At 37.6% G+C, this 20,746-nt stretch overlaps 1 protein-coding gene across 9 annotated transcripts in view; it reads right to left on the bottom strand.

Annotated features, from left to right (window-relative positions):
* SPAG9 (sperm associated antigen 9) overlaps nt 1-20,746 on the bottom strand; it is a 60,782-nt gene that overhangs the window by 6,793 nt on the left and 33,243 nt on the right. For 5 of the 9 annotated variants that reach the window (XM_086624223.1, XM_086624226.1, XM_086624225.1 and 2 more), the window contains 20 exons: nt 17,331-17,541; nt 16,711-16,810; nt 15,469-15,590; nt 12,267-12,324; nt 11,536-11,688; nt 11,400-11,451; nt 10,839-10,969; nt 9,508-9,564; nt 8,449-8,622; nt 7,656-7,785; nt 7,316-7,408; nt 6,874-7,041; nt 6,451-6,622; nt 5,138-5,365; nt 4,136-4,331; nt 3,897-4,019; nt 3,271-3,351; nt 2,705-2,772; nt 1,340-1,488; nt 32-203 (listed from right to left, as the gene is read on the bottom strand). In XM_086624223.1, coding sequence (XP_086480349.1) covers nt 32-203; nt 1,340-1,488; nt 2,705-2,772; nt 3,271-3,351; nt 3,897-4,019; nt 4,136-4,331; nt 5,138-5,365; nt 6,451-6,622; nt 6,874-7,041; nt 7,316-7,408; nt 7,656-7,785; nt 8,449-8,622; nt 9,508-9,564; nt 10,839-10,969; nt 11,400-11,451; nt 11,536-11,688; nt 12,267-12,324; nt 15,469-15,590; nt 16,711-16,810; nt 17,331-17,541 — 2,638 coding nt within the window. Of the gene's footprint in view, nt 1-31; nt 204-1,339; nt 1,489-2,704; nt 2,773-3,270; nt 3,352-3,896; nt 4,020-4,135; nt 4,332-5,137; nt 5,366-6,450; nt 6,623-6,873; nt 7,042-7,315; nt 7,409-7,655; nt 7,786-8,448; nt 8,623-9,361; nt 9,374-9,507; nt 9,601-10,838; nt 10,970-11,399; nt 11,452-11,535; nt 11,689-12,266; nt 12,325-12,796; nt 12,812-15,468; nt 15,591-16,710; nt 16,811-17,330; nt 17,542-18,109; nt 18,146-20,746 lie in introns of all 9 variants that reach the window. The other 4 variants (XM_086624222.1, XM_086624227.1, XM_086624228.1 and 1 more) reach the window with 4 other exon arrangements.

The raw sequence follows: 20,746 nt of genomic DNA, 5'->3' as shown, positions 1-20,746 counted from the left end.
GAGAATACAACAGTTTTTCTTATCAACTTACCTAGCATTTTGCTTACATAAGGTTCAATGTCCACATCTTGTAGATGCTGATACGTGTGTGCATGATAGAGACGCAGGGTGGAGTCCAAACGAATAGACACCCATACCCCATCACCCACCCATGCCAACTGTCTCACTTGGCTCTCTCTTCTTGGGTGTGCATCAAATGACTTCTAAAAAACATTGGATTTTAAATTAGAAGATTAAAAAAAGGAAAGAGTAAGACAGACTTCTGTTACTCTTACACTGTCAATATTGGCAATTTTAAGTCACCAATGGCCCTCTGATTTGCAAGATCACTAGCACATACAGTGTTTATTTTAATTACAATTACCTTATGACGCTGGTAAAGTAATAGTAAAAGTGCCAATTCCCTTCCCTAGAGTCTGATCTCAAAGCCATAGTTTTCTACTGTATCTTCATGTACATACTATATCCCAGTCTGCTCTGGTTTCTGTCTCCATTTTAACATGGAGCCTTTTTGGTATGAGGTCCTCCATGCCCAAAAAGCGTTTGTCTTACTAGTTCTGTCAAGCTTTGCCCTAGCATACAAACCCACCTGTGCAAAATACACGCTATCCACCAGCAAGTCAATTAATTTCACTGTGGTGTAACTTCTTTAATTTCCATTTTTCCATTTATACAGTCTTCTTCACAAAGAGAGATTATTAACTGGGTACTTGATGCTTTCAGAAGAGCTGAGCAGTCACCCTCAAAAGGTCTGGCCCATGTCTCAGGCCAATTAGCAGAAGCTGAAGTATTAATACTGCTAATGGCTTTCAGAAACCTTAGCCACCTCCTGTACTTGAGATGTCAGGTACACACACAACACTGCCGGAACACCAGCTTACACACCTTACATAAACAAACTATCTTATAACTGAAGGGAGAGCACATTCAAGATTAACACTTACAAACCCCTAAAGTATGCAAAGACAGATTATAGAGAAGGTTACAGGTGGGTGGAGAACATGAGGCACGCATGTGGAGAACAAGCTGGGAGCTGGCCTTACAAGCCCTGCACGAGGATACTTTCCAGTTCCTGGCCAGCTAGAAGTGGAGAACTAAATCCCTCAAAAATTGGTTTCAATAAATGAGAACTGTCTCATCATGGCTTAAAATCTTCCAAAACAATGAAAACGTTTTAAGAAAATGTAATAGTATTTCCCAAGACAAATATGCTTGGTTGCTTGTTTCTGTGCTGATGAACAAGTAACTGCTCTCTGGAGTTACTCCGGTGTTTTGAGCTGCAGCATGAGACAGCACTAAAACATAACATTTAATTATTTTAAACAACATTTTAACTTGCCTCTATTTTCATGGCCTTTGGTTGAACAACATAGATTTTGTTCCTGTAGCCACACCAGACTTTGTCATGTACCACTGTCATGCATCTTATCGAATGGTGTGGCCGGCCCAGGTCCAAGAGGTGATAATTTGTCAAATCCCACTGACCATCTATAAAACAGAAGGAAAAGAAAAAACAAAGCATCGGTTCCTATGAGCTTAAAAATAATTTAAAAGTATAGACAAATACCTTAACAGTCTAATTTTTTAAAAGCACTGTAATAACCTGGGTAAATTAATGCAAATTTATGGCTAGGCTCCTCATTAGAAAACAACAAGCAACTAGTTACATGAACTACCAACATTTCAAATGCTACTTTGTTTTTATATAATAAGGTTGTACAGTCACTATGTTCAAAACACGTCCAAACATTTTTACAAACAGCAAGTTACCTAGTGCTAAGTGCTTTACTTGGACAGCCATCAGTAGACATTACAACGAGCAACTACCCACATAGCACTAGGCACTTGCTGCTTGACTGAATGTAGAAATGCTGGCCAGTGCATCAAGATTTTTTTTTAAATATGCTGTAAGATCTTATAAGTGGCACCCGAAATCTACTGGAAGCATACTAAATTTGGTCATTCAACACCAAGTAAAATTCTTCTGTAGACTGAGCTAAGCTACAGATCATCACTGACATTTACTCGAGATCTTTAATGACTGTAAGCCACTAGAGCTTGAGTTTAGAAAAAAAACAACCCAACACTAAAAACAACTTCATCCCACATGTGTCTTTCTCAATATTTGTATTAGTGCTGTGAACTTTTTTAATTCCTCTAAAAGCTGAGCACAGTGATTTAAATTCCACAGGGAAAAGAAGAAATGAATAGGGCGTCTGTGGAAACAAGCCAACAGGTAAGTTCCAGTTACTCATAGTTAACACCTTCTCCTCCAGGTCCTAATTCTGGAGGCTGAAGAAGAGAGCTCGTCCAGGAGTGATTTAGGCAGAAATTCTGAAGGGATGCTTACAAAGTTCTCTTGGAAGGACTTGGCCACAGACAATTATTAACACTATGAACACAACATGACTATTGAGCATGATGAAAAAGCAAAAGAGATGACGTTCAAAGCGAACTTTATTAACTGGCTTTTTGCTATTTAGCTCAGACATATCCCATTCTCCTTCTCCGAGTAAGAAAAAAATCAGGAAAGCACCAGGACAGTGCAAAAAAGGTACTTGAAACTGCAACTCAAATACTAGAAAGATTTCTCAAGACAACCTGTAAAAAGGACATTGGGGAATACATTTTCAAAACAATTGATACATTTCTTTCCTAAATACTGTTACAGCTTCACTGGTTTCAAGATTTAATAGAAGCTTACCAACTCCTCGGTGGAATATTGCTAGTGTTCCATCAGCTAGTGCAACTAATACTATTCCTTTCACATGTCTGGGAAAAGAAAGGAGGTACAAGAGTATACACTGTTAGACTGCATTTCTCAAAATGCAACTTTAAAATAAGGTATAAACATTTTGTATTTCACCATATTTTTTTATATTCACATTAGCTCTAGTGTTTTGATTTCTACAATATAGCTTAAGAGAAGGGACAGTAACAAAGAGTCAAAACCCAGTTCAGAAAGCTTAAAATATATCTATCTACAACGCCTGAAGAAAACATCAAGGATAACAACCTATAACGATTTTGAGTATACAGCTACAGCTCATCATCTGAGCTATGGTATTTTCAATAGATACTATTGATAGACTATCAAAAGATTCCTCTTATTTTCCTCACTTCCCAAATGATTTCCACTGCCCCTCAAAGAATACACATGCATTTATGGCAACTGACATTCCCAAAATCTGAGGAGGAAACATAAAACTACTTTGCAAGTATTTTAACAAAAGTTCATTATAATTTACATGACATTCTTTCAGGACTTACACAATACTGAGAATAGAATCTTTAAGTTTAATGGCATGAACACATTTCCTCCACTGGGCCACTGATGAATGAACATAAAGGCTGCAAAGACAAATCAGGAGGGATTAACAGCACTAGGAAAGGTCTACCAGACAGGAAAAAACAGGCAAACCCCCTATAATTGAAATTGGCAATTAAAGGGAAAATAAGTTTTCATCTTTCACTGGAAACTACATACAGACTGAATGAACAAACTACATGAGCAGCAGAATGTTTTTTCAGATGCCTAAAACATTACTAACTCCTTTGCAGATACAACTGCAGTTAAAAGGAAACAATATATTTTTCTAGCATAATAAAATATTGAAAGTTATGGAATTGTAAGACTGTAACAATTTCTTTCACTAAAAAACCACAAACAACTTTTCCACAATAAGTGCTATCTGCCAAAAAGAGCTTGCTAATCACCTACAATACTTTCTTTGAATTCTGTAATGCCTAAATGTAGCAAAGCATGCAAAGTTTAGGCTCTCTTGAGGCCTTCTTGCACTCAATCGTGACTCCAGACAGTTATCAGCCTGTAAGTACAAGAAGCAAGTTTAAAATATTTTTTCCAAATAAATTTAACGAGATCAGCATTTTCTTACCATCCATTCTGTGCTCCAAGCCACATTGTCGGTAAAAGGCTACTCATTTTCTGTGCTTCTTCTCTCACTAGATCTTGCTCATTTGGCAAAACTGCAACGTCTTTATATAACTCTGACTCAGTACTAAAAAATAAAAAACCACACAGTTAAAATACATTGACTAAAGTGCACAGATGACTCAGATTATAACCTATGTTTTTCTTTCTAAATACATTTTAAGAGGTGTGAGGACTATGTACCTAGGCTGGTACACTGGAGATGCCTCTGTTGTATTCTGCACTCCCAGAGGATCTGTAAAGACATGCTCCGTGTAGACTCCAGTTTGTGCAGTGTCACCTGCATCTTCTCCTGTCCCCGCATTGACTTCTGTTGCTTCTGTTGCCTCCTCCGCTGTCGGAATATTCTCATCTACTGAATTACTTTCTGTTGCAATATCTATGGAACAAAAAAATTGACGAAGACTCAACAACTGCAAGAGAATTCTCAATTGTTTGTATCAGTCAGAACTTGATACTTAAAACTTCAGTGAATAGCTGTAATAGCTAGACATAAAATCTGGATTGTGACTACCTCAAAAAATCCCCAAAACCACCAGATCAGAAACAGTGCAAGCTACTGAAGTTCAGGTATCAACAAGTGTCAAATGCACTTGAACTATCAACCCAGCGACTGATGGCAGAGATTGCCCTCTAAGTGATTAACTAGAAGAGCAGTGAAATCCAATCAATTAAAAAATACAACTATGGCAACAGTATTATATGCCATTAACGTTTGAGTCCAACACCACATATCCATTAACAATCGTATCACCATACAACTCTGAAGGACATAAGATAGAAAATATTAAGAATGACTATTAAGTAAACAGCTTCACTTAAATCTGTTAAGACTTCACAAGATTTAAGGTGTACGTCCACTTTACCTCTAGTTATCCATCAGCAAGTACTGCATTTCAAATACTGAATAACCTGAAAGCTCTCTTTAGACCATGCACAAGATAGAGTTCTCTCAAAAGTATCTGAAAGCCACAAGTGTCTCTACCCATTTCAAATCACCTCTGCAAAGTTCTCAGCTACAATTATACTATGCAAGTATGTCAGATTTATAGGCCATTTCCTACAGAGTACTCATGTTATCACCGCTTACGGAGAAGCTATGACACTCAACACTTGCCCCACTGCTGCCTCAGTTACACCTAACGGTGTTTGGCCATCCCTGGCACACTTGTAAGCTTTTCATACCTGACTGTTTATCTGCCATTGGTGAGCCACCGTTTGCATCGTGAGCTACAGGTGCTCCTGTGATACCCTCTGCCGTACAGCCAACCACTGTTATTCCTCCGAGCAAGCTATCGGTTTCCGCAGAGCTGTTGCTAGTCATACTTCCACACAGAGACGACTTGTCCACTTGACTGGGATCTGCTTCTTGAGACCCTTCTTCTCCTGCAGGATAGTCTGTTTCCCTTGCCCCTGAAAGAGATTAAACTCATGTGTTGCTTATGGGGATACAGGTGAATCACTATTCTATCTAGTAACAAACTAAGCTTCAACCTGAATCAACTCTTCAGCAACTGAGATTTAACATGCAGATATCTATCCAAGAAGCTTATTTTAACACGATCAGACAACACGAAGCTTAAAAAGCAAAACCAGTATCTACACATACTGCACATCTGATTGTCATACAGCATATTTCAATCCGCAGAGTTTTCCAACTCGCTTATTTCTATTTCAAATAAACTTTCCATTAAAATTAGATTTCATAACAGTGCATATATACAGGGATCCCTACCTACATCTTTATGAAGAATTTAACTGCAATAGATCCTTTGTTCCGGAAGAAAAGCTGCTTTTTTCTCATACAGTCCTTTCAAATACTTTTAAGACTTAAAATATTATTCTTGGTTTCTTGAAATTTTTATCATATTTTACTATAGTTTACGTTGGTTTGATTTTACAAGTTATACATAGTTTCATGGAGCAAAACCTCAAACTTCACTGGAAAGAGATTTCTTCTGAGCTTATTAAACAAAACGACTTCACTGGAACTAGTGCAACAGCTTCTATAGATGTAAGCCAAGAAAATCAGAAACACTACCAGTTCTTCCCCAGAATCACAATATCCTCTCATTGAATTTCCCTCAGTACACTATCCACATACACTCTCAATGTAACAAGGATTCCCTCTACAGGAAGCTCAAAGACTTGCTACTTACTCTGCAAGAGGCTGAAGAGGTCTAAAAAGCCAACATATTTTAATGTTGTATGTTCACAGTTCCATAAAACATTAGCACTATTACACAATTAATAATACATTTAGTCTTGGTTGCTGACATCTCTCTACCTTTGAGTTAATTTAGGTCAAGAGCCAACTGAAGAGTGGAACAGTAGAGTAGGAATCCAATAGTTTTCCCTACAACTAAACACTTTTTATTGCTGTGTTACAGTAACATTTTATGACACTAATTAACAAACCTTTGGTTTTTTCATTGCGTAAGAAAATCTGAAGAAGATAAAGTTAAAAAAGCAGGAGCTAAACCATGACAAGTCTTTACCTGGTACACTAGCAATACAAAGCACATGAGAATTGCAGACAATGAAACTGTCCAGAATATTTCCTGGTTGATTAGCATCAATAATGATAACTTTTGTAGCAGAATGTGTGCTAGTACAGATCCAAACTAGACTGGATAATTCTTCCTGATGTTTCAGTTCCTTCTGCTGATCCTGAAGGAGAATAAAGGCAGAATAGAAGTGAACAACAGCAGGAAGGAAGACAAGAATAGAACCATTACCTTTGATCTTGCATGTTCTTACATTATCAACTACAAAAATATACATAAATATGAGATAAGTATCTTTAATGCCATTGTAAAATTACATGTAGTTACTTGTTCTCTAAGAATTTGGAATATAAAACCTCTTCATATTTCATAAATAAACTATTCAACATGCCTTATAGCATGCAACAACCTTACCTTGAGCTCTTGGTCTAGTCTGTCTAAGCTACTTTGAGATCCTGTTTGCTGCTTGTTGCCATCCGCGTCCATACCCGTCACATCATTGTAGAATACACTAGCACCAACCACGGATCCACCATCCCGTGTTTTCCCTCCTGATAGGTTTACCCCTACAGCACACCATAGCTTGAAAGAAAAATAAATGATTCATTTAAATTTTAAACTTAAGACACACCCATTGTTAAATATGCTAAATAATATAGAAATTATTATATAAGTGTAGTCTAATTTTAAGGAATTCATTAGATTAGCATCACGTATATTTCTACTGAAGCTTAAATTCTGATTCGCCTATGCTTTAAAAAGAACCACCCATTTCAAAAAAAATAATTGAATTCAAAATAAAAATGTTCAAGCTATACGTTGTTCAAGTCTGTATCATCACTATCAATTATCCCACCTTCATCGAGGTATCCTTCTCATCTAAAGGTCTCAAGTAAACGGGTACAGGCAAGTTCTTCATCTTATTGTCACCCTGGCTACCATTTGCCACCTAGGAAAAAAAAAAGGAAAAGCTTTCTCTTTTAAAAGAGATTTACAGTCTCTGGAATCAGTTGATCAGACTGTTAAACACGATTAAGAGTTTTGCATTGTGGTTTTCCTTAGACAGACTCTTAACCACAAAAGTTCAACAAAAAAACACTGGAATGACTCAAATACAAGCTGCGAAGCTATACTCTTTTCAAATTTCACAAAACATGAAGTTGTTACCACTGCATTTGAAAACATAAGCATAATACCTGTTTGTACTTCTGAGGTAGACTCCAGCCAAATGCTTGCACTCTACCATCCTCTTTCTGAACGTGCGCTTTCACTTGGCGATACTGCTCTCTCTTCTGCTCCCTGCGCGAGGCTAAACTGGCTTCAGTTCTAGGGAGAATCATTATTTCAGAACCTGTTATTTATGCTCTTTAGAATTCTCTGTGTAACTGAAGTTGCTATCAAACTCAATAGACAAGATCTCTGTGGAAGCACTGGGTTACCACAGAGATCACTAGTTTTTCATAAATCACCTACAGAACAACAGGTTTCCTATGGGCTATTTCCAAGGGAGCTGTGAAAAGCAGGCAAAACCAGAAAGTCTATTGTCAGTGTCCTTAAAGAAAATTAACTTGGGTTATGTATCTTTACTAGAAGCTTTAGAAATTGTAAACCAAAAGCATATATTGCTCAAAAGAAGCATAATTACAGATACTTGTTAGCCTGACTCATGTTGTTCTAGTTTTGCATCGAACTTTAAGCGACAGTATCTGCACAGTTATTGCTTAGCTACAACACTTGCATATAAAAGTGCTGCCTCCTGCACCTAAATGCACTTTGATGAAAGGCAGTGATATTTGCCAAACACAACACTACTGCCAGGTGCCCAGAATACTCATCCACTGCCACGCAGTTCAGTCTGCACTGAAGTATCAACATCCCCTCCAGGAGAATATGAGACTTCACTTTGCAGCAATGCTATTTATCTCCGAGGATTAAAAGAGTAAATACTTGATAGAGCATATCTAGTATTATAAAATGAAAACATCTTACTCATCACTGAGGAATTCAAAGGCTTTAGATTTGTCACTAGGTAACTGAGATAAGGTGCTGCTTCTTTTCTTGACTGATGGAGTAATATGTGAGGTTGGAGCATTATATTTAACATTGACAGGTGGTTCTGGTTTCTTAGCTGTATTGCTAGATGAACTGAAGAGCCTGCTAAAACTGGAAGAAAAGGAAAAAAAAGAAAGGTGAGAGTTAAGATTTGTAAAAGACATCCAAATTTGACTATGCAGGCAAAACACTGCATATGCTAGCCTGCTCAAGCCAGCTAGGGTAAGAAACTGGAGCCCAACATAGCAGCAGCCACCACACACTCAGCAACACTCTCAAAGCACAGAAACTCATGTCAGTAGGAAAAATTCTTAAAGAATTATTATCCCATTTTCCCATTTGTTTATCAACTTTAATGAGATATTCATCTTGAATGAACATCTACAGGGAATCAACAAAATTAGGACGTGAACATCACACCTGGAAGACAGTTTTATGAAGCATATTAGTTTATGCACAGAGCAGGTTAACAAGCCCACCATCTCCTAGGCTAAAACAGAATAGTAATCAGCAAACCACAACCTCAAAAGGATTATTTCACAAATATCTTGTTGCAAATAACGCAGGTTTAGATTTAAAGAACTTCAAGTTAGAAAGGAAAATTTAACAATCAGTAAGACGTACTTCATAGATGAAAAGGAAGCTGAAATACATGCAATCCACACGAGCTAGTCAAGTTTCTATTTTTCATCATAAAAAAGAATCCAGAAAAATGTTCAGAACAAGAGTCCTGGTGCATATTCAGCTAGAAAAAAAATTACAGCACTTTGGCATTTAACTTCACAAAGTGCACAGCCATTCACTATGTGATGCAGCTTACGATACATTTTGTCTTCAAGAACAGTCTTACCGAGCTGGCATGCTAGGTAACAAGAGGAGAACAGTTAAGACATCTTCATCTGCCAAAAGATAATTAGCTAACATACAAAAATGTACCAGCTAATTGGTTAGGGTCTTTTATTTATTTTTGCCAGTGAGTTGTGTTTCGATACTTACAACTGCCAAATGCTTGATCTCTTCTTTTCTTGCATGGCTGGATTTTCTCTTGATGCTCTACAAGAAATGAATTCCGAGTTTACTGAGTAAGCACTAATTAAAAAAAGGAAAGGAACGGAACAGTGTTCAACTCTTATTTAAAAAAAAAAACAGGATAATGTATCACAAGCATCAAAGTCTGTTTCTTCACATTGCCACTTCTTTTCTGATAAGAGCACAACATTGAAATTCTCACTAGATGAACTAAAAGTTACATGATAAACATCATTTGTATTTATTTGAACCACGTTAAATCATGACAGCATCACAAACACAACTGGTGAGTGCTTTTCAGACAGAAAAGACAAATCTGTGTAACACTTTGCAATGGAAACAGGTAGAAGAAAGCAGAAAACAGTTTTACATTCTTCTGCCTCCTGTTTTTTAACATTTTAACCATTACCTTTTATTTTAAAACCTCTTATTCTGCAACACAGCAGTAAATCAATGATAAAGTGATAGTTCCTGAAGCCACAGATGCATTAACAGCGATAGGCGAGGATTTCTACAGAAGAAATAGTGATGGAAAAGCAAGCCACATCTGTTTGGCAATATATATTTTTCCTCTCACAGACTCACCCTCAACACAGCTCACAGGTACTGAGGACAACAGAAGAATTAGATGCCACTGTTATACCTGACCAGGTGACACCGGTACCTCCGGACACGGCCCATGCGGATGCGACAAGAACGAGCTGGGCTGGGGTCCGAGGCAGAAGACTTTTCTTTTTATAATCATACCTTCCAGACAACTCAATATTCAGGATGCAAATTAGACCAGACCACCATCTTTACTGCCTCCATTTAACAAACCTCACGGTTTTGGAAACGTGTTTCTTTCCTGAACAGCCCACGTCCTTACAAACGGATTACACTCCATCTGGAGACTCTGTTATTCTCATTTTTGACAGCTCAGCTGACAACTGGGTGCACTGCTTTAAGGTATGTGCACACATGCACACAGTAATTTGTCTTGCCCACCAAATTAATGTTAATTACAATTACCACGTTTTGTAACTCATCCAAAATAGACACATTTCTTCAAGGGATGCTAATTTCACATCATATGAATTAACACATCTTCACTGAGGTCTCATCAAGAACCCATTTTGACGAGATAAGTTATATGTCCATAATTTAAAAACACAGTTATTCATGGGCATGTAGGGAGACAAGAAGGGCAATTAAGGCCTCATAACCGAACCTACTGACCAGATCACACTCTGCAGCTAAAAATCAAAAGCTTGTAAAATCCAAGGAGCTCTATCAAAGATTTTAAAAGAGCCTTTTACCTTATCATCTCAGTCCATCGGACAGCTTCCTGAAGCTCCATCAACCTCTCTTTATACTGATTTCTTTCCATCAGAACACGGGCCATTTCGACACGAGTAAAACGCTTCCGCTGAGCAGTGGGGACATCACTCTGAACACACAAAAAAGCAAACATAGGACAAACAAAGGAGCACAGTAGGGCCTTGCAGAGTCAGCCTCTGCCTTCTGATAAGAGTCAGTTTAGGGCACAATTCCAGGTTCCAAATCATCTGGGGCTTTGTAAAACTAACTCAATTTACTTTCCTCTCCTCCCATCCTTTGTATGCAGTATAACCTGAATAAAAACAGTCCTTCGAAAAAAACGTGACACACAATAATGGGCAGAGAGGAAAGAAAGCAAGCTAGGCATGGTCAGTTTAAGTTTACTTGTGCTCTTTAGATCTTTTATCTTTTCTACACATGGAAGAAGTTTACCACTACTTTTTAAGCAGTAAAGTTAGTAGCACTCACTAAACTCACGTGAGCTTCTAATGTCCCATTGTGAACTATACATACAAAAATACATACACACATACACCTACATCATCATCCTCTTTAGCTTTCTGTCTTGCTTCCTCTGCTTCTGCACGAGCTCTAAATTCAAAACAAAAGATAGCTGCATTAGATAACACAGCAGGATTTTTTTTTTCTTTTTCACAACCACAGAATTAAACTTACTTTCTCAGCTCTTCTTCTAGTTCCTTATTCTTCTCTTCAAGCTTTTGTTTTGCTTGTTTTACAGCCTCTAATTCACCCTGTAGTACATCCTTCTCACAGGTCAATTCATCCACCTTTGCTATCAAATCATTCTTCACTACATTCAGTGCATTTCTACAAAAACATTTAAAATACAGCATTACAAGGATGACTATAGTCTCATAGTTTAGCTTCGGTCTGATTTTGTTCTTGAAGACCTACAAAACTTCTTACACAGAGTTGCTGTAAAAAGATACGGCTTTCTAAAACAGGTCAAACCCTCTCCCCCCAGATCTCGAACGCTCAAACACATTCACACCTCTGTATTAGAAAAAAAACACTGATAAATCAGAGTGGTTTGCTTGGAGATTGAATTCCTCAACAGTGCTCCAATGGATTAGCTTCTCCAGTTACAATCGTGTTTCTAACAGAAAAGGCAGGGAGCTGATCTCATCAGGACAGACCACTGCATTCCCTGCAGCCTTACAAGGACAGAAGCAGCCTTTGCTTCGTAGGGGCATAATTTCTAGAATACCACCAACTGAGCTACACATTTAGCCAAACATACCTACATATTCAAAATACTTATACCACTACTACTCTTAGAGCTGAAAGCACATTTGTATAATTCCAATTTTTTGTGTATGAAAATATTGAAGATATACAAAATAACAGAGAAGGTCAGTGCTTTTTACATACTCTTTCTCACTTACTTTGTCTCCAACAGCTGAGTGTTTTCCAAAATAAGGTTTTCAACCTCACGACCCATTCCTTTCCAAAGGAAACAAACACATGATATTAGCAGATAAAATGGATCTTTTCACAAAACCTATGTTTTGCCATTGTCTAAAACCAGCTGAGTTTTAAGTATGACAAACTTGTTAGAAAAACTGCGAGCTATCTGAACTTTCAGGACTGACCTACCTTCTACAACTAGCTTTCCCCTCCATCTTCTTCCCAATCTGACTTCAATTAAAGCCTAAAGACAACCCTGGCTAAACACAGGCTAGTGCTACCTCCACCTACTCATATTTTGCAGAGGTTACAGTACTTCTAAGTCAAAAAACAAACACAGCATTACTGGGGAAGTACTAGTCCACAAAAAGTTAAGTTTAAAATACCCAACTGTCTTTTATACCACATTAGATACAAAAGTGTATCAGTTATAGACACAAAACATGCTGAATTATAAAGCTCAGATTGTGAAAGCCCTGCAGATTTCCCAGAGCAAATGATACCTTACCAAAGAAATTATGGTCTTTAAAGCCCATGCATTCCATGTAGAGCAAAAACAAGAACAAGAAACATTTCATGTAAGGTGTAGTATGAGTGAAGAACAATAAAAGATTTAGACTTATGAAGTACGAGTGAATTAAAACAAAGCCACCACCAAGAATCTGAAGTGGAATGCGATGTGATTAGAAGCAGGATTCACATGATAGACAGATGTTAAAAAAGTTAAGTTTGTCACAACCATTTCTATTGGTTAGACCTCTTATCAGTAATGTAATAAAAGTCTATCTCATTTTCTGTGAAATAATTTAGAAGTACAGCACTTGGAAGAAATGTTAAGTCATTCAGTAAAAGTTTCTAATTAATATGCTACTAGGGAGAAAAGTGAACTTAACTCTTCATGTAACTACTTCAATGTTATTTAAATTTTTGGAAATCAATTATTTTTGGAAATTTCTCACACTATTGTTTGTATGCCTAAAATAATACAATTTGTAGGATCTTGAAAAGAAAGAAACTTTCAGGCAGAAAATAATTATCTTATATCTTGCACAGCAAAATAATTACCACACTGATAATGGCAGAAATTATGCTAATTCAAGATTAACACAACAAATGAAAAGGGTATCTTAATGGTGGAGGCCTTTTAAAATACTCTGTGAACACAATCTTCTAAGCAACTTTGGTAACAGAAACTTAAAAGATCTGAATAACAATAAAAAAGATATCCAAAAATAGACATGCAAGTCAGAGTTCCCTCTTCTGGAATTTCTCTCTCTGGGTTTTGAATTAAAAGTAAATGGCATTTAATACTGAAGGAACTTAGATCAGCTATTTATCAATATCTAGAGAAATCCCCTACACTAGTCATCAAGAGGTTTTATTGAAGTGGCTATGGCTTTTCAAATATTTTCAGTATTCACAGATAAAAGTACCTAGGATCACTTCCAACAGGATTCAGGATTCTTTATAATGCAAGAACAAAAGCTAGAAAGCCAGAGTGCAAAGGCAAAAAAAAAAATGTTACCAAGCAGGGAAAAAATGCAGAGAATGTATTTTATGAGAGCAGCAGCCAAGAACGCCTAACTGTAGAAGCAACAGATTTCAAAGAATTTTTTTTAAAAAAAGAAGCATACACACCAGAATATTCCCCTGGGTATGCAGCCCAAGAGAAAACAGATTAGAGAATCCCAATTAACTACTTTTACAGAAGTCCAAACTGAAGTTTAATGCTCACTTAGAACAGATCCAAACGCTTGAAACACATCGACTATCCTGGGTGCAGATGTGGCTTTCAAGTAACACAGAGTAATTTGGACAATGGTTGTGCTCAAAGTGAAATGGTGATTAAATAGTAAAACTTTTAGACTGACACATTCTGCATAACCAATGCAGTTATAACAATGTGTTTATTTTGCACACACGGGTGTTTCTAGTAGTAGTTCTACAGAAAATGGTCATGAATTCAGTGATAAAACTTTTGATACGTTATACTAAAAATAGCATTATTTTTGCCCATGGAAAACAAAGCAGCTATTATCAGGAAGTCCTGAAGAGTAACTTGATTTCTTCAAACAATTTATCATGTAGATAAAGAATGGAAGTTGCTACATGTTAATACTTTCTCAAGTATTTATATTTTTGCATGCAGAACGTGTCATTAGTTGTCCCTGTGACAACAGAATGCAAGAGTTTTGGATGAAGTATATTCCAGCAAGGATGTGGTGGTCCTCTGCTCAGGATTCAAAGCAGCAGAGAGTGACAACAAAGAAAACCCATCTCTCAGACTGGAGGTAGGCCCATTACTCCCAGTCAGTAATACTTGGCAGAAATGTCACCTGCTTGATGTAAAATAAGTTTCTGGTGGAACACTGAACAACCAGAAATCCAGATTGCACACACAACACTTCTAAATAATACTACTAACAATCTGTATTTCTGCCAGGTCAGACAGAAGCAAACAAACTGCTGATTTTCCATATACAACACATTCCTACAACACACAGGAGTTGCATCTGCATTTTATACATTCCGTAGTACCAGCTTTCATTATTTCAAAATGAGGCCTGAACCTTTGGTATGTCCAAAAATATCTTGTTATAATACAAGATACTCATTGTTTATAGACAGATCCTTCTCTTAATGACCCTTTTGCTCATGATCAACTCATATTCCCAAAACCTACTTTTTGTTCAGTCAGCACACAAGCAGCAGCACGCTGCTTTGGGAAAAGAAAAAATGTGGGTTCCCCCTCCCCTTTCAATTACGGGTTTGATTCTGAAATGACCACCATTGCGTTCTGCTGCAATTCTCTTACACGTTAAATTCCACAGAAAGGTGATAAAGCCAGGTCATTAAAGACTGGGCACAATCTGAACTCAACTACCTAAAACTAGTTCAAGAAAAAAAAAAATCCTTGCTTGAGATAAAAATCCTTGTGTCAGAGAACATATAGGGAAAACTGAAATAGAGATGGTGTAAGAAGTGCCCCAAAAGATTAAACCTGGTACCATTATGTTGGAAGAACAAACACACGCTTGCTCCAGTTTTCTGCATTCCAATAACCACCTTGGGATGATGCTCAAAAGATTTTAATGCAAATGAACGCTAACAGTAAATTCAGCAAGGATAATTAAGCACTCCACTAACAAGGAAAATTCTTCTTTAAATAACCTTTCTTACCCAGTAAATCTGCACCTTCATCAACATCTCCAATTAGGCCAGAACCAGCAGATGACAGCTCTTCAAAGAGTGACTCTGTATTACGGTCAAATGCTTTGTTCTCTATGCCTTTGGTAGGAGTGCTATTCAAAGAATTAAAACAAGACATAAAAAAGAAGAAAGAAAACATTCCCACGCTGAAGAACATTTTCTCCGTGTTTTTACCAGTAGTTCATTTGTTACCCCAAAAAACCACAGAAGTAAAATTTTGGCAAGTTTTCTATTGGCTTAGAGTCCTAAATTACATTTTCAAATACTATTTTGGCATCAAGATCCCAAACTTGAGGTAGCTGCTGATACTGACCTGGTGAGGATTTTAATAAATTAAAGCATATCAAGTTTTGGCATATAGAAATTCAGCCCCATCAGGACTCAGCCAGCCTGAACGCTTACAGAACAGACAGCTCAGCCAAACTGGAAGTCATTTGATACAACAAGAACACAAGAGAACCAAACAGAGATCAAAATACTCCTCTGGCCAGAAAGGGGGCTTCTTTCACACAAAGATCTCGTGCTGTTAACATTCACTGTACAAGGTCATTTTTTCCATCTCATCACAAGAATGAAACACACAGTTGAAGAACTTGAGGCTAGACCCTAAATTCTTCAGGGCTTGCCTAGAAGATCAGGTACTCCCCCCACTACTAAAACAGCACTTGTTTATATTTTGGGGCTTTACAGAGTTTTTTAAAGAAATGTTATCCTTCACAAGCAAAAGCCTGTGAAGAATCAGACTCAGGCAACAGCATTCTGCCAACACTGGGATTCCACCATCAGATTCTGATAAACAAACACCGTAACATTTGCAAAGTCAGTCATGAATCCAGACTTTAAAGATACGGGTGAAAACACAAGGGGCCAGCTTGGAAACTGCTAGTACCTTGAAACTTTGATCTAAGGAGAAAAGGTCTCTTGGTATAGACCTTTTGCTTGAAATACAGAAAGAATACTTAAGCATTCTTGCATCTGCTGTAACATGAAGTACCTTGAACATTTATCAGGTGTAGCACCAGAATGAAAAACTCCTGTTGCACTTCAAACCTCCTGAGGAATTTGGGGAAGCAAGGTCACAGAAGTAGGAAATTAGTTATATAATGTATGACCTCGGTCTGGTAAAATTTCTAAACATGTCATAAGTTCAAAACTGAAGTCTGGTACCTTCTAAAATCAGTCTTCCTACTCAAATCACACCACACAACTTACCTGGAACCTTTATATCCACTGAGATCTTTATCCATATCCAGCTCTGGAGTTGACTCAATGATTGCCTGAACTTCAGATTTTTCTTCATTTTCATTTCCACCTAGGGAAAAGCAGGCGGTATGTCTCCATAAACCAAAAATCACTGTGACATATGACATCATCTACATGTAGTTATTATTAATCAATCACCAAATTAGTAGACTTCTATTCAAAGACTTATAACAGTAATTAAATGAGAAGACCTACGGATTTTGATACTCTAGTGCAGACACTGGAATTTCTAAGTCTCTCCTGAATTTAAGTCATCCAACACTAGTTATTTCCCACTATTTCTGCAATCAAAACCACGCAGATATCAATCATCTCATGACTTTTTGTGTCTAGATGAGCAACATTTCTGCTGTTCACAAGGAAGTGTCATAAATAATTCTAATTCTAGAAAAATAAGGATTAAAGCCACCAATAAACACCACAATTGTATCTCATACCAATATTCTGCATTCCTAAAAATACTGAGTAAAAAACCATTTCTCATCTGAAGCTCAACAATTAAGATATTTCATAACAGATTAAATATGAGGTCCGTAGTAACCATATACTAAAATGTTAAAGGAGCTCACCAGTGGACACATTTCTTGTCTCTTGAGCTACCTGTACTTCAATATTCTTGCTTACGTCCAGCTTCTCGTTGGGCATATCTGTGTCCTTTGCAAGCCCTTCAGCATCTTCCTTTTGAGGAGTTTCAGCAGGCAGTACAGGTACATCTGAAGCAGCTGTGGATGCTGGAGTAGTAGATTTTGAGCCTGCTTGGCTAACATCAGAGAGCTCATCCTAAAATTGAACAATTACCATTAGAAAAATGAACACAGATTAAAGTACTATTAGAAGAGTTAGGCGTATAAACTACAGAACAAACCCCAAAATTACTGTATTTGACTAAAGAATATGCACATGCAAAGAAACAAGAATGGAAAGAACATGGGATGTATCAAAAGAAGTGTGGTCAGCAGGTCAAGAGAGGTGATTCTCCCCCTCTACTCTGCTCTTGTGAAACCCCACCTCGAATACTGCGTCCAGTTCTGGTGTCCCCACCATAAGAGAGACATAGATCTGTTGGAGCGTGTTCAGAGGAGGGCCACGAAGATGATCCAGGGGCTGAAGCACCTCTGCTACAGGGACAGGTTGCAGGAGCTGGGATTGTTCAGCCTTGAAAAGAGAAGACTTCGGGAGGACCTAGTAGCTGCCTTCCAATTCCTGAAGGGAACTTACAGGAAGTCTGGGGAGGGACTTTTTACAAGAGTGTCCACTGATAGGACAAGGGGAAATGGGTTTAAGTTGAAGGAGAACAGATTTAGATTAGATCCTAGGAGGAAATTCTTCAGTACGAGGGTGGTAAGACTTTGGAATAAATTGCCCAGAGAGGTTGTGGATGCCCCTCCCTGGGGGTGTTCAAGGCCAGGTTGGACGGAGCCCTGAGTAGCCTGGTCTAGTTGAGAGGTGTCCCTGCCCATGACAGGGAGGTTGGATTAGATGATCTCTGAGGTCCCTTCCAGCCTATGCCATTCTATGATTCTTTGATATGATTTTAGGCCAGTACTGCCAAATTCATCTTTAGACTATGGCTGTTTCACTTCTGTTAAGGAGGTTATCGCTACATAAACCATGTCCATATTGTTAATATTTATGTTTGAGCTCAGCTGATAATTATAGCCACAACTTTAGGGTGCTTTTCTGTTACGTCTTCCAGACAACAGGCAGCATTCCCATATTAATAATCCTTCTAGCTGCACAATGAACTGCTGAATCTTCCCAAAGCTGTTATAAAATTTCTAACTGCTCAAAATGTGCATGATCTCTTAAAACATCTTCTCAAAAAGCAGACATTGAAGCACTGTTGCAGAACATGGATTTAATTGATATAAGAGTACAGTATTTGCAAGCACTTCACTCAAAACTGTTTTTACGTGCTTTCCAGTCTGAACTGTCAGCCCTGGATGACACTGGGAGTGAGACACTGAACTAAAGTGACTACTTGTCTGGTTAGATCTTAGCTCAGCTATGGAACATCAGTAAACAGCTCCTTCTTAGGGGCCGATTCCTGGCAACAGTTCATGTTCCAGTGACACTGCATGAAGAATCGTAAGTCTGGCTATTAATCCAGCTGCTGGACCCAATGTTATGACCATTACTCAGACAGGGCTGCATCAGGCTCTGTGTTCGAGGGCAGGAGAGACTGTGTTTGATATAACTAGAGGCTACTACCTGATAATAGCAATAGCCTTTCCTGGACCTTGTCTCCTTTATTCACATTTTACCCCTTATTCATGACCAGAGCCATACCACCATCCTGATGTCTTAACTATGACTTAAACAGCACACAACAGTGAACAAGAGCTCAGTGCAGACAGGAAAACAAATTGGTCTGTTTAGGCCAATATTTTCTAGAATAGAGCATTAAAGGAATCTCCCTGGGAAAAATCAAGATGAAACACTGAGGCTGGTATGTGCAAAATGAAAGTAGAACAGTTAAGTCTTGATAAAAAGTTATTTTAGGGCTTTGTTTGGGAATCAGAGGTGAAAGCAAGGCTCCTAGACAGGCCTGTGACGTTTAAAGAGAACATACCTGTTAGCACAGGAAACCTAAACTTGTTAAGAATCAAGCAAGTTTAGATTTTGTGAAGCACGAATTCATGTACTGCTAGCATTTCTTTTTGAGAAGGAAGTGAAACTGAATTTTAAGGTTATTTTGAAAAACAAGAGAGACTTGTATATAGACACACATTCTCTCATTTGTACTTACTGTAAGATTACTAAGAATTGTAATTTCTAAATTTTTACTTTTGGAATTTCCTGGAAAGAAAAGACTTGAATTTGTGGGGGCTGGGAGGAAAACACACATTTATGTATATCAGCATAAATGTAAAGCCTGCATCCTATACTGACAGCCCCACATGAAATTTGCAAGCCTTAGAAACAAAATTCAGCACTTTCAAGACCTGCCTATCAATTACTACCAGTTGTCATCCTTTTTTAGTAAAATTCAAAATAACCAATTATTATATTTGACATTCTAACAAAATTATTCAGAAATACAGTCACCTAACAGACACCTCTAAAGGAATAAAACACGTACACTTACCCATGGTTATACAAGGCAACAAAACCAACACATGAAAGTGTTATATGAGATACATTCTGTTCACTTGAAAAAAAGAAAACAAAAGCTACACAATTTAGCCAATTGCCTTTTGAATTGGTGAACTTCAGCTGCTGGATAATGATTCATACTTCAGCAAGCAGATACAGAAGGGAGGAAATAGTACCCCTTACCAAGGGAATCCAGGGTTCAGACAAACAGGGAATAAAACCTCGACAGAGCTGTTGGCTCTGTTCAAACGTTTCTACATCTTTGTATTCCAAAAGCATCCACTAACTGATGCAGCACAGACTGATCACTGACTTTCATACACAAAGCTCAAGAAAAACAGCTTGATAGCGTGAGAGAAAACAATTAAGAGAACAGTCCTTTCCTTAAAGGAATTTCAAATAATCCCATCCATTTTATATTTCTGACTTTATTACCTACTGTATTTTTTTTTTAGCTAGCTCTTGGAAACCATACTGATAAAACTATCATGAATGTTTGCTCTAGAACTAATGAAAATGAAACAATTCCATTAAGTGACAATGAATTAATCAAAATATCTCAAAGCCTAAGCATTTGAAAGTCAGTGCTGTGTTGATTTAGCAAATTGGACCTTTTTAGCAATGTTGCCAACAGACTTTTCCTGAAAAAAGAAAAATTAGTTTAAAAATTAGATAATTACATCTGAAGTAGTAGCTCATCTGCAGTACTTTGCAGAAATGAGCAGAAGAGAATGAATGCTCCATAGCTGTATGTTGTCTTACCATGACATCCAGCAATGTCACTACTGTACGAGCTGTAGAATACCCGGTCTTTTTTGCCTGGGTTTCTCCTTGACACCTACTCTTTCTGATACTTTTAGAGGAAACGCTGACCATTAATGAAAAGTTC

Source organism: Tauraco erythrolophus, chromosome 20, assembly GCF_009769465.1.
Source record: "Tauraco erythrolophus isolate bTauEry1 chromosome 20, bTauEry1.pri, whole genome shotgun sequence".
In the NCBI taxonomy this organism is placed as follows: Eukaryota; Metazoa; Chordata; class Aves; order Musophagiformes; family Musophagidae; genus Tauraco; species Tauraco erythrolophus.
The sequence above is the reverse complement of the archived record's forward strand: the minus strand, read 5'-3'. Positions and strand labels throughout refer to the sequence as shown.